The 12,733-nt window shown below is 41.4% G+C and overlaps 1 protein-coding gene across 1 annotated transcript in view; it reads left to right on the top strand.

Annotated features, from left to right (window-relative positions):
* THBS2 (thrombospondin 2) overlaps nucleotides 1-12,733 on the top strand; it is a 305,556-nt gene that overhangs the window by 171,821 nt on the left and 121,002 nt on the right. Inside the window, exon 17 of the mRNA XM_040429332.1 lies at nucleotides 10,094-10,328. Coding sequence (XP_040285266.1) covers nucleotides 10,094-10,328 — 235 coding nt within the window. The remainder of the gene's footprint in view (nucleotides 1-10,093; nucleotides 10,329-12,733) is intronic.

Genomic DNA, 12,733 nt, shown 5'->3' with positions numbered 1-12,733 from the left:
TAAAAAATGCCCGGTGAAATCTGAAAGGTGCTCTTTGGAATGTTGGCCCCTTTGCCCACCTAGGCTGCAAAAAAGTGTCACACATCTGGTATCCCCGTACTCAGGAGAAGTTGGGCAATGTGTTTTGGGGTGTCTTTTTACATATACCCATGCTGGGTGAGAGAAATATCTCTCTAAAAGACAACTTTTCCAATTTTTTTTATACAAAGTTGGCATTTGACCGAGATATTTATCTCACCCAGCATGGGTATATGTAAAATGACACCCCAAAACACATTGCCCAACTTCTCCTGAGTACGGGGATACCAGATGTGTGACACTTTTTTGCAGCCTAGGTGGGCAAAGGGGCCCACATTCCAAAGAGCACCTTTCGGATTTCACCGGCCATTTTTTACACATTTTGATTTCAAACTACTTCCCACACATTAGGGTCCCTAGAATGCCAGGGCAGTATAACTACCCCACAAGTGACCCCATTTTGGAAAGAAGACACCCCAAGGTATTCGCTGATGGGCATAGTGAGTTCATAGAAGTTTTTATTTTTTGTCACAAGTTAGTGGAATATGAGACTTTGTAAGAAAAAAAATAAAATCATTTTCCACTAATTTGTGACAAAAAATAAAAAGTTCTATGAACTCACTATGCCCATCAGCGAATACCTTAGGGTGTCTACTTTCCGAAATGGGGTCATTTGTGGGGTGTTTGTACTGTCTGGCCATTGTAGAACCTCAGGAAACATGACAGGTGCTCAGAAAGTCAGAGCTGCTTCAAAAAGCGGAAATTCACATTTTTGTACCATAGTTTGTAAACGCTATAACTTTTACCCAAACCATATTTTTTTACCCAAACATTTTTTTTTATCAAAGACATGTAGAACAATAAATTTAGAGAAAAATTTATATATGGATGTCGTTTTTTTTTGCAAAATTTTACAACTGAAAGTGAAAAATGTAATTTTTTGGAAAAAAAAACGTTAAATTTCGATTAATAACAAAAAAGTTAAAATTTCAGCAGCAATGAAATACCACCAAATGAAAGCTCTATTAGTGAGAAGAAAAGGAGGTAAAATTCATTTGGGTGGTAAGTTGCATGACCGAGCAATAAACGGTTAAAGTAGTGTAGGTCAGAAGTGTAAAAAGTGGCCTGGTCATTAAGGGTGTTTAAGCTAGGGGGGCTGAGGTGGTTAAAGGACCTGCTGAGATCATTTTAGTAATCGTCTTGTAAACTCAGGTGAGAATGTTGACGAGCACAAGGCTGGAGATCATTATGTCAGGCTGATTGGGTTAAAATGGCAGACTTGACATGTTAAAAGGAGGGTGATGCTTGAAATCATTGTTCTTCCATTGTTAACCATGGTGACCTGCAAAGAAACGCGTGCAGCCATCATTGCGTTGCAGAAAAATGGCTTCATAGGCAAGGATATTGTGGCTACTAAGATTGCACCTCAATCAACAATTTATAGGATCATCAAGAACTTCAAGGAAAGAGGTTCAATTCTTGTTAAGAAGGCTTCAGGGTGTCCAAGAAAGTCCAGCAAGCGCCAGGATCGTCTCCTAAAGAGGATTCAGCTGCGGGATCGGAGTGCCACCAGTGCAGAGCTTGCTCAGGAATGGCAGCAGGCAGGTGTGAGCGCATCTGCACGCACAGTGAGGCGAAGACTTTTGGAAGATGGCCTGGTGTCAAGAAGGCCAGCAAAGAAGCCACTTCTCTCCATAAAAAACCCCATCAGGGACAGATTGATCTTCTGCAGAAATTATGGTCAATGGATTGTTGAGGACTGGGGCTAAGTCATATTCTCCGATGAAGCCTCTTTCCGATTTTTTGGGGCATCTGGAAAAAGGCTTGTCCGGAGAAGAAAAGGTGAGCGCTACCATCAGTCCTGTGTCATGCCAACAGTAAAGCATCCTGAGACCATTCATGTGTGGGGTTGCTTCTCATCCAAGGGAGTGGGCTCACTAACAATTTTGCCCAAAAACACAGCCATGAATAAAGAATGGTACCAAAACACCCTTCAACAGCAACTACTTCCAACAATCCAACAACAGTTTGGTGAAGAACAAGGCATTTTCCAGCACGATGGAGCACCGTGCCATAAGGCAAAAGTGATAACTAAGTGGCTCGGGGACCAAAACGTTGAAATTTTGGGTCCATGGCCTGGAAACTCCCCAGATCTTAATCCCATTGAGAACTTGTGGTCAATCCTCAAGAGGCGGGTGGACAAACAAAAACCCACTAATTCTGACAAACTCCAAGAAGTGATTATGAAAGGATGGGTTGCTATCAGTCAGGAATTGGCCCAGAAGTTGATTGAGAGCATGCCCAGTCGAATTGCAGAGGTCCTGAAAAAGAAGGGCCAACACTGCAAATACTGACTCTTTGCATAAATGTCATGTAATTGTCGATAAAAGCCTTTGAAACGTATGAAGTGCGTGTGTAATGACCGGCGTCACGCAGAGGGAGGAAAATGGGAAGGCCCTGTCCAAGGGAGAGGGAAAGGTGGTGACCCCTGACTCACCTTGCGGCTGGCACCTGACTGCCCTGACGTCCCTAGATGGGTTCCTCACCCGTACGCCGATCACGTGCCTAAACCCTGGCTTTCCCTAAGATGAGCCCTATGTAGTGAACGGGGCGGTGGGATCACTAGTCCGCACCACTGACACTAAGAGGAAAACACCAAGGAGAGGACAGACAATACAGACAAACATATAATCCCAGGTGGGCGACAACAGCAGACCACAAAGGCCCAACAGGGATCCGGAGGGTAACGTTCTGGAACAACAACCAGGGAACACAGCTACACAGCTCCAGTGGGTCAGTATAGAAGTCCAGGCAGGAAGCTCTATATCTGGCAACCAGAGAAGTGAGAGATGGGAATATAAGGAGGTTGGGATTGCTGGACAAGAAACAGCTGAGAAGAAGGAGCTACGGATCCCTGAGTGAGCCAAAAAGGGTTGCAAGGCAAACCCAGAAAGCTACCATAAAGAAACAGCACTATCTTTCTACATAGAGCGCGCAGCCACACACTGCGACTTCCTGACCCCGGGTATAACGGAGTCAGGCGTGGCTCTTGACACCCTCGTGACAGCGTGTAATTATATTTCACTACATCACAGAAACAACTGAAACAAAGATCTACAAGCAGTTTAGCAGCAAACTTTGTGAAAACTAATATTTGTGTCATTCTCAAAACTTTTGGCCACGACTGTACATGTAACCAAAGAAAAGAACAGCACCTCCATACAGAATCGCAGTTGCAAGCTACCAAGGCAACAATGTATAAAAACACAAAAAAAGTAGCAGTACACTACTAAATGCAGTAAGACTGGGTAAACAGGTTAATGTGTGAACAGGGTCAAATACATACTTACTATTAAGCGGGGTAGAAGCTCTTAGCGCATATAATTGATCAAAAATATGTCGGGCCCATCTACCAGACGTCAAGGTGGGTTCTAATCAGATGGGACCTACTCTAACACGGAGTGTCCAGTTCCATTGTTACTCTGACTAAAAGCACCAGGGGGTGGGTGGGGAGTGCTAAGTTCCACAGAGGACACCTTATTTCTCTTCTATACATACATATAACCAAAGAAAATAAGAGCACCTTCAGACAGAATCGCAGGTGCAAGCTACCAAGGCAACAATGTATAAAAACAATTTTTTTGTGTTTTTATACATTGTTGCCTTGGTAGCTTGCACCTGCGATTCTGTGTGGAGGTGCTGTTCTTTTCTCTGGTTATATGTGTATATATATAATATATATATATATATATATATATATTAGAGAGAAGTCTAAGGCAGCACCAACCGTAATGTAAATCTGGAGTGCGGTACAGACGCAACCAGTCGTTCACACATGTAGCAAAAAGAAAAACTGCAGCACATCCGATGTGGTGAAAGATCTTTTATTCACCGGTGCGACGTGTCAGTCCGCTTCCTGGGACCGTTATGATAACGGTCCCAGGAAGCGGACTGAAACGTTGCACGGGTGAATAAAAGATCACTTTTTTCTTTCACCACATCGGATATATACAGGGTGGGCCATTTATATGGATACACCTTAATAAAATGGGAATGGTTGGTGATATTAACTTCCTGTTTGTGGCACATTAGTATATGTGAGGGGGGGAAACTTTTCAAGATGGGTGGTGACCATGGTGGCCATTTTGAAGTCGGACATTTTGAATCCAACTTTTGTTTTTTCAATAGGAAGAGGGTCATGTGGCACATCAAACTTATTGGGAATTTCACAAGAAAAACAATGGTGTTTGGTTTTAACGTAACTTTATTCTTTCATGAGTTATTTACAAGTTTCTGACCACTTATAAAATGTGTTCAATGTGCTGCCCATTGTGTTGGATTGTCAATGCAACCCTCTTCTCCCACTCTTCACACACTGATAGCAACACCGCAGGAGAAATGCTAGCACAGGCTTCTAGTATCCGTAGTTTCAGGTGCTGCACATCTCGTATCTTCACAGCATAGACAGTTGCCTTCAGATGACCCCAAAGATAAAAGTCTAAGGGGGTCAGATCAGGAGACCTTGGGGGCCATTCAACTGGCCCACGACAACCAATCCACTTTCCAGGAAACTGTTCATCTAGGAATGCTCGGACCTGACACCCATAATGTGGTGGTGCACCATCTTGCTGGAAAAACTCAGGGAACGTGCCAGCTTCAGTGCATAAAGAGGGAAACACATCATCATGTAGCAATTTTGCATATCCAGTGGCCTTGAGGTTTCCATTGATGAAGAATGGCCCCACTATCTTTGTACCCCATGTACCACACCATACCATCAATTTTTTTGTTCTAACAGTCTTGGAGGGATCTATCCAATGTGGGTTAGTGTCAGACCAATAGCGGTGGTTTTGTTTGTTAACTTCACCATTCACATAAAAGTTTGCCTCATCACTGAACAAAATCTTCTGCATAAACTGAGGGTTCTGTTCCAATTTTTGTTTTGCCCATTCTGCAAATTCAGTGCGGCGATCTGGGTCATCCTCGTTGAGATGCTGCAGTAGCTGGAGTTTGTAAGGATGCCATTTGTGAGTAGCTATTATCCGCCGAAGGGATGTTCGACTAATGCCACTCTCCAGTGACATGCGGCGAGTGCTACGCTGTGGGATCTTGCTGAATGAAGCTAGGACAGCCACTGATGTTTCTTCATTAGAGACAGATTTCATGCGTCCACATTTTGGCAAATCCAACACTGAACTAGTTTCACGAAACTTAGCAAGCAGTTTGCTAACTGTAGCATGGGAGATGGGTGGTCTCGTAGGGTGTCTTGCATTGAAATCTGCAGCAATGACCCGGTTACTGCGTTCACCAGACATCAACACAATTTGTATCCGCACCTCACGTGTTAACCTCGGCGACATGTCAATGGTTGTAAACAAAGAGAAACTTGTAAATAACTCATGAAATAATAAAGTTACGTTAAAACCAAGCACACCATTGTTTTTCTTGTGAAATTCCCAATAAGTTTGATGTGTCACATGACCCTCTTCCTATTGAAAAAAACAAAATTTGGATTCAAAATGGCCGACTTCAAAATGGCCGCCATGGTCACCACCCATCTTGAAAAGTTTCCCCCCCTCACGTATACTAATGTGCCACAAACAGGAAGTTAATATCACCAACCATTCCCATTTTATTAAGGTGTATCCATATAAAGGGCCCACCCTGTATATACACTGCTCAAAAAAATAAAGGGAACACTTAAACAACACAATGTAACTCCAAGTCAATCACACTTCTGTGAAATCAAACTGTCCACTTAAGAAGCAACACTGAGTGACAATCAATTTCACATGCTGTTGTGCAAATGGGATAGACAACAGGTGGAAATTATAGGCAATTAGCAAGACACCCCCAATAAAGGAGTGGTTCTGCAGGTGGTAACCACAGACCACTTCTCAATTCCTATGCTTCCTGGCTGATGTTTTGGTCACTTTTGAATGCTGGCGGTGCTTTCACTCTAGTGGTAGCATGAGACGGAGTCTACAACCCACACAAGTGGCTCAGGTAGTGCAGCTTACCCAGGATGGCACATCAATGCGAGCTGTGGCAAGAAGGTTTGCTGTGTCTGTCAGCGTAGTGTCCAGAGCATGGAGGCGCTACCAGGAGACAGGCCAGTACATCAGGAGACGTGGAGGAGGCCGTAGAAGGGCAACAACCGAGCAGCAGGACCGCTACCTCCGCCTTTGTGCAAGGAGGAACAGGAGGAGCACTGCCAGAGCCCTGCAAAATGACCTCCAGCAGGCCGCAAATGTGCATGTGTCTGCTCAAACGGTCAGAAACAGACTCCATTTTGGTGATATGAGGGCCCGACGTCCACAGGTGGGGGTTGTGCTTACAGCCCAACACCGTGCAGGACGTTTGGCTTTTGCCAGAGAACACTAAGATTGGCAAATTCGCCACTGGCACCCTGTGCTCTTCACAGATGAAAGCAGATTCACACTGAGCACATGTGACAGATGTGACAGAGTCTGGAGACGCCGTGGAGAACGTTCTGCTGCCTGCAACATCCTCCAGCATGACCGGTTTGGCATTGGGTCAGTAATGGTGTGGGGTGGCATTTCTTCGGAGGGCCGCAGAGCCCTCCATGTGCTCGCCAGAGGTAGCCTGACTGCCATTAGGTACCGAGATGAGATCCTCAGACCCCTTGTGAGACCATATGCTGGTGCGGTTGGCCCTGGGTTCCTCCTAATGCAAGACAATGCTAGACCTCATGTGGCTGGAGTGTGTCAGCAGTTCCTGCAAGACGAAGGCATTGATGCTATGGACTGGCCCGCCCGTTCCCCAGACCTGAATCCAATTGAGCACATCTGGGACATCATGTCTCGCAATATCCACCAACGTCACGTTGCACCACAGACTGTCCAGGAGTTGGCAGATGCTTTAGTCCAGGTCTGGGAGGAGATCCCTCAGGAGACCGTCCGCCACCTCATCAGGAGCATGCACAGGCGTTGTAGGGAGGTCATACAGGCACGTGGAGGCCACACACACTACTGAACCTCATTTTGACTTGTTTTAAGGACATTACATCAAAGTTGGATCAGCCTGTAGTGTGTTTTTCCACTTTTGAGTGTGACTCCAAATCCAGACCTCCATGGGTTAAAAAATTTGATTTCCATATTTTAATTTTTGTGTGATTTTGTTGTCAGCACATTCAACTATGTAAAGAACAAAGTATTTCAGAAAAATATTTAATTAATTCAGATCTAGGATGTGTTATTTTTGTGTTCCCTTTATTTTTTTGAGCAGTGTATATAAATCTGCATAAACATTTTTAAACATACTTGCAGAGATTGCACCTGCATGCTAGTCGTGCAGCTGCGTGAGAGAAGAGCCTGCTGATGTTGACAGCAGGACTCCCTATAATGAAGACAGAGATGAATTTTAACCGTGACACTTTCTGCTTTGGTACCAGCAGTCATATAATAGCCGGGCAAAGCTAGATCAGCTCTGCAGTGAGGTTGTACAGCCGTGTACAAACTCTCGGCTGCTGCATTTCCCCTGAACCAGGAGCTACTATTTCAGCCCCAGTTATAGGAGAAATCAGCAAAAAATTTGAAAGTGTAATGTTCAATATCCCCCAAAGGTCTTGTATGACCTTATGGGGAAACACAAAGTGTAAAATAAATTAAAAGAACACCACACAGCAGCTTCAAGCCTCACCCCTTGCCAGCCATAACTCATACATGCCATATATCAAAATGAACATTATGGAAAGGGGACATAATTAAAAAAATATATATATTTTAGTTGAATATTGTGCTAGTAACAAAAAAAATTAAAAAATGGGAACATTTTTCCTGGTAATAGTAACATAGTTTGTAAAGCTGAAAAGAAAAAATCTATCCATCCAATTAGTTCAGCCAGTTATCCTCCAAGTTGATCAAGAGGAAGGCAAAAAAAAAAAACATGAGCTGGAAGCCATTTTTCCTAATGCCATTATTTAATTGAAAAAAAAAAATGCTAAAAATAGAAAAGCCCCATGTGTCACTTAAAAAAATTAAAATTTGGATGGTCAGGAAGGGAGATAAATGGCCTTGCCTTGAATTGGTTAAAGGTCTTTCGCACAGCCTAGTGCAAAATACAACCAATGATTTAAACAAGTGTTTTTATGTTTTTTTGGCTGATTTGCATTTTCTGTTTGCATGTCAGTTATTGGGAACAAGCGCCCTTACGAAAGTCTTTTCCAGATATGGAAGTGTAACCGAATAAAGGAAACATTTATTAGTATTCAACCCATAAAACGCAATTAAATTTTTCCCCTACTTTGTGTCTGGGGGGGGGGGGGGAGTGAAAAACAAGGTATATAAAATGTAATTGTTGTTTTTTGTGCAGTTTCTCTTAATACTTGCATGATATATGCTTGATATATAAATTTATAAAACTTCAGCTTTCATTACAGGGTTTGACCACTATACACTCACCTAAAGAATTATTAGGAACACCATACTAATACGGTGTTGGACCCCCTTTTGCCTTCAGAACTGCCTTAATTCTACGTGGCATTGATTCAACAAGGTGCTGATAGCATTCTTTAGAAATGTTGGCCCATATTGATCGGATAGCATCTTGCAGTTGATGGAGATTTGAGGGATGCACATCCAGGGCACGAAGCTCCCGTTCCACCACATCCCAAAGATGCTCTATTGGGTTGAGATCTGGTGACTGTGGGGGCCATTTTAGTACAGTGAACTCATTGTCATGTTCAAGAAACGAATTTGAAATGATTTGAGCTTTGTGACATGGTGCATTATCCTGCTGGAAGTAGCCATCAGAGGATGGATACATGTTCTCATTCTGTTTACGCCAAATTCGGACCATTTGAATGTCTCAACAGAAATCGAGACTCATCAGACCAGGCAACATTTTTCCAGTCTTCAACAGTCCAATTTTGGTGAGCTCGTGCAAATTGTAGCCTCTTTTTCTTATTTGTAGTGGAGATGAGTGGTACCCGGTGGGGTCTTCTGCTGTTGTAGCCCATCCGCCTCAAGGTTGTGCGTGTTGTGGCTTCACAAATGCTTTGCTGCATACCTCGGTTGTAACGAGTGGTTATTTCAGTCAACGTTGCTCTTCTATCAGCTTGAATCAGTCGGCCCATTCTCCTCTGACCTCTAGCATCCACAAGGCATTTTTGCCCACAGGACTGCCGCATACTGGATGTTTTTCCCTTTTCACGCCATTCTTTGTAAACCCTAGAAATGGTTGTGCGTGAAAATCCCAGTAACTGAGCAGATTGTGAAATACTCAGACCGGCACCAACAACCATGCCACGCTCAAAATTGCTTAAATCACCTTTCTTTCCGATTCTGACGTTCAGTTTGGAGTTCAGGAGATTGTCTTGACCAGGACCACACCCCTAAATGCATTGAAGCAACTGCCATGTGATTGGTTGACTAGATAATTGCATTAATGAGAAATAGAACAGGTGTTCCTAATAATTCTTTAGGTGAGTGTATATTACCAGTGAAAAATGTGCTTGGAACAGCAATGCTGCTAGCAATAGGAGATACCATGTCCTTAATGCCCCATTTAGTACTATCATGTCATGGAGGCAGGGTCTTTATCACTACATGCAATAATTGTGTGCCATGGCTATGTCTCTGGCTCAGAAGCTGGGCCTACACAATCATCCGACAAAGATTGTACTTGTCTATGCTTCTGCATGAGTATGGGCTCAGGTGATCCTCTCCATTATATGGGCAAGCTCTGGCAATGTGTTACAGCGGATTTTGCAGTGACAAAGCACGGAAACTGAGTTGAGCATAGACATTTAAAGTACCAATAAGCGGTCAGTGCCAGCAGTACTTTTCATGTAGTATTGCAATTAATAGTGGATAATCAAGTTAACATTTCCCTTTAAGATATTAAAATTTAAAATGGAGTGAAAATATACAATAAAATTAATAATTAATAAATTAATAAAATGTAAATAATTTGGGACTTTAGATAAAAAGAAAATGAAATTATACTACACATTTTTATCTAGATGTTTCTTTCACACTTAAATATACTACAGTAGCTCCCTGTTGTATACCTAGCTGTGCTTGACTACTCTATAATGATGATTTACTTCTAGACTGATGTGGACAATGACCTTGTGGGAGACCAGTGTGATAGCAATGAAGACATTGATGATGATGGTTACCAAAATAATTTGGACAACTGTCCCTACATACCTAATGCAAACCAAGCAGACCATGATAAGGATGGAAGAGGAGATGCCTGTGATTCAGATGATGACAATGATGGTATCGTAGATGATCGGGACAATTGTAGACTAGTCTATAACCCTGATCAGCGGGATTCCAATGGTAAGATACAATAGTACTGCCTGTTGCCTTTATATGCTGGAATCAGTTTTCACTGCAATTATTAGAACAGAGGACTATTCATGTTAGATGCATGACCATTGTGAAGCTATTTTCACACGGCAAGATCCAAAACAGTAAAATCTGTGGCCAATCAGTAGCAGAATCATCAGCTGAAAGCAGGTCTTTTTGAAGCCTCCTACTCATCAATGTACTTTACCCCATACCATTGATTTCTATGGAAAACCACCATCAAATCTGCTTCAAAGAAAAAACATACTACTTCGTTCTCAGTCATTTTTTGTTGTGCACATTTTTTTCTACACTGAAGTCAATAGGAAGTTGTTGGTGGTGTTTTGAATGTGGATTTCACAGTGGAAACCGACCATTTCTCACTGCTGAATCAGTGGCAGATTTTGCCCATGTGAATATAGCCTAAGGGGAATTTTGAATGTAGTTGCAGTAAGCATGTAAGCCTCATGGGTCTGATGGAAACAACAATGCAAATTGTAAAATTTGATGTAGGGGCAGTGATGGTCTGGGCTGCTCATAGTTTAGGTTACTCCACTTAATTCCAGTGAAGTGTAATGCTGAAAAGGATATCTACCACAAACATAATTTAGGCTGTTGAGCTAACTTCTGATCTCCTGGTATATGGCCAAAGTCTGGTAATTATGTGAAATTCATTGAACTTTTCAGTATGGCCTATTAGTTTGTCTCTGTATCTATTGGCTTCATAGTTTGGAAATCTACAAAATGGCCTATAGATGATGATGTGTGTACCTATATTCTGGCTTAAATTGATTTAGAGAAAAGATCTGTATGTAGCTGACATGGGGAGTGGTTTCACAAGAAAGAGGTATGACCTAATGTGCAAAGTGTAGCACAAAGGTCTGGTGTAAAATTCTGTTTCAAACTAAGCCAACCAATAGTTAAAATAAGTTAAACGAGCATCAAGCCATGCAAATAATTTATCATTTAGCCTGATGCATGTCTAGACAGCATGTCTATGTTTACACCATTTATAGGATTAGTAAATCTGACTCATTGAATTTGGCTGAAACAACCAAACCTCTAATTAGAAGAGCCTTGAGCATACATTTGACCATATATTGCTTCTGCAGTAAAACTTGTGGCATTCTAATAGCTACTAAACAATATATAGTGAAGAAATAAAAACAATGTTAAGCTAGAAACCAATTTCTAGCATAAAGTATGGACATTCCAGAGCTAAATTTGACAGCCGCAGCTCAGGTGTGACAAATATGAAGTGTAAATGTACGTTTTCTTTCATATATACATAAATTTGTTTCTGTATCTGTCTCTTAACACACAAGACTGAACCCCTCTAACTATACATTTTATTAAGGACTGTCAGAATATTTATACTGCTCTGATTAACAGTCTTCATGCTTTATGTAAATAAATTAGAATCTGTAAGGGAGGAGATTCTAACTTATTATCATAAAGACCAAGCCAATAAGAGCTTGTGATCTTGACGACAAAAAGAAGGCAGTGGTAAATCAAAATATATATTTATTAAAATAATAATAATACAGTGCAAATTAATCTAATATAAAATCGGTGACCATAAGATTATGAAAATTAATTAATGATATGCAACCTCTTAAGAAAGCCAAAATAACCTATAGGATATACGTATATTCCTTAGAATTCCTTATTGTGATAATACCCTACAATATATTTTAAATTATTTTGATACCTGATTTCTCTCAGCCGACAGATGTCTCAGATGAAACTCAAGTCAGATTTATATCATGATCCATATATATATATATATATATAAAATCAACCATACATTCATAGAACTGAACTCAGTTCCTTGGAGATGATACTGTGATATAAGAATAATTTTCAACAGTATGTATAAATCTCCCTGTATTGGAAAAAAGTCAGAATGATACTGCAGTTGCAGACTAGCCTTATTCCAAACCAGATTCTACACCCAAAATATAGTTAATTGAATATATATATATATATATATATATATATATATATATGTGTGCAAATATATTCTTTTCGTTCTCCTATAAAATATAGGAAAGTTTATACTATACCAGTGTATTGGCTAGCAGAAATCAGTTTCAAGATTCAGGACTATAGACTGGTATGGTCCTATTTGTCCCCGGATGGTTGTGTCCTCCTTGAAAAGATTGAGGAATGGAATGGTGTTCTCAAGGAATGCGTGGATCCCCCTGGATGACTAGATAGGTGGTCCTAGTTCATTGGATGGTTCTGATGATTTCCTCAGGTAGGTTTATCAGATGGGATCAGATGGCCTCCTTCTGTCAGCTCCTGTCACCTTTATATCCCATTCAAAAATGGGATTGGTCTATTAACTAGTGACATCATAAATGTTAATCCCCCAATTATTTCGTAATACATGT

This window comes from Bufo bufo, chromosome 4 (assembly GCF_905171765.1).
Source record: "Bufo bufo chromosome 4, aBufBuf1.1, whole genome shotgun sequence".
In the NCBI taxonomy this organism is placed as follows: domain Eukaryota; kingdom Metazoa; phylum Chordata; class Amphibia; order Anura; family Bufonidae; genus Bufo; species Bufo bufo.
This window is presented reverse-complemented; position numbering and strand designations above follow the sequence as displayed.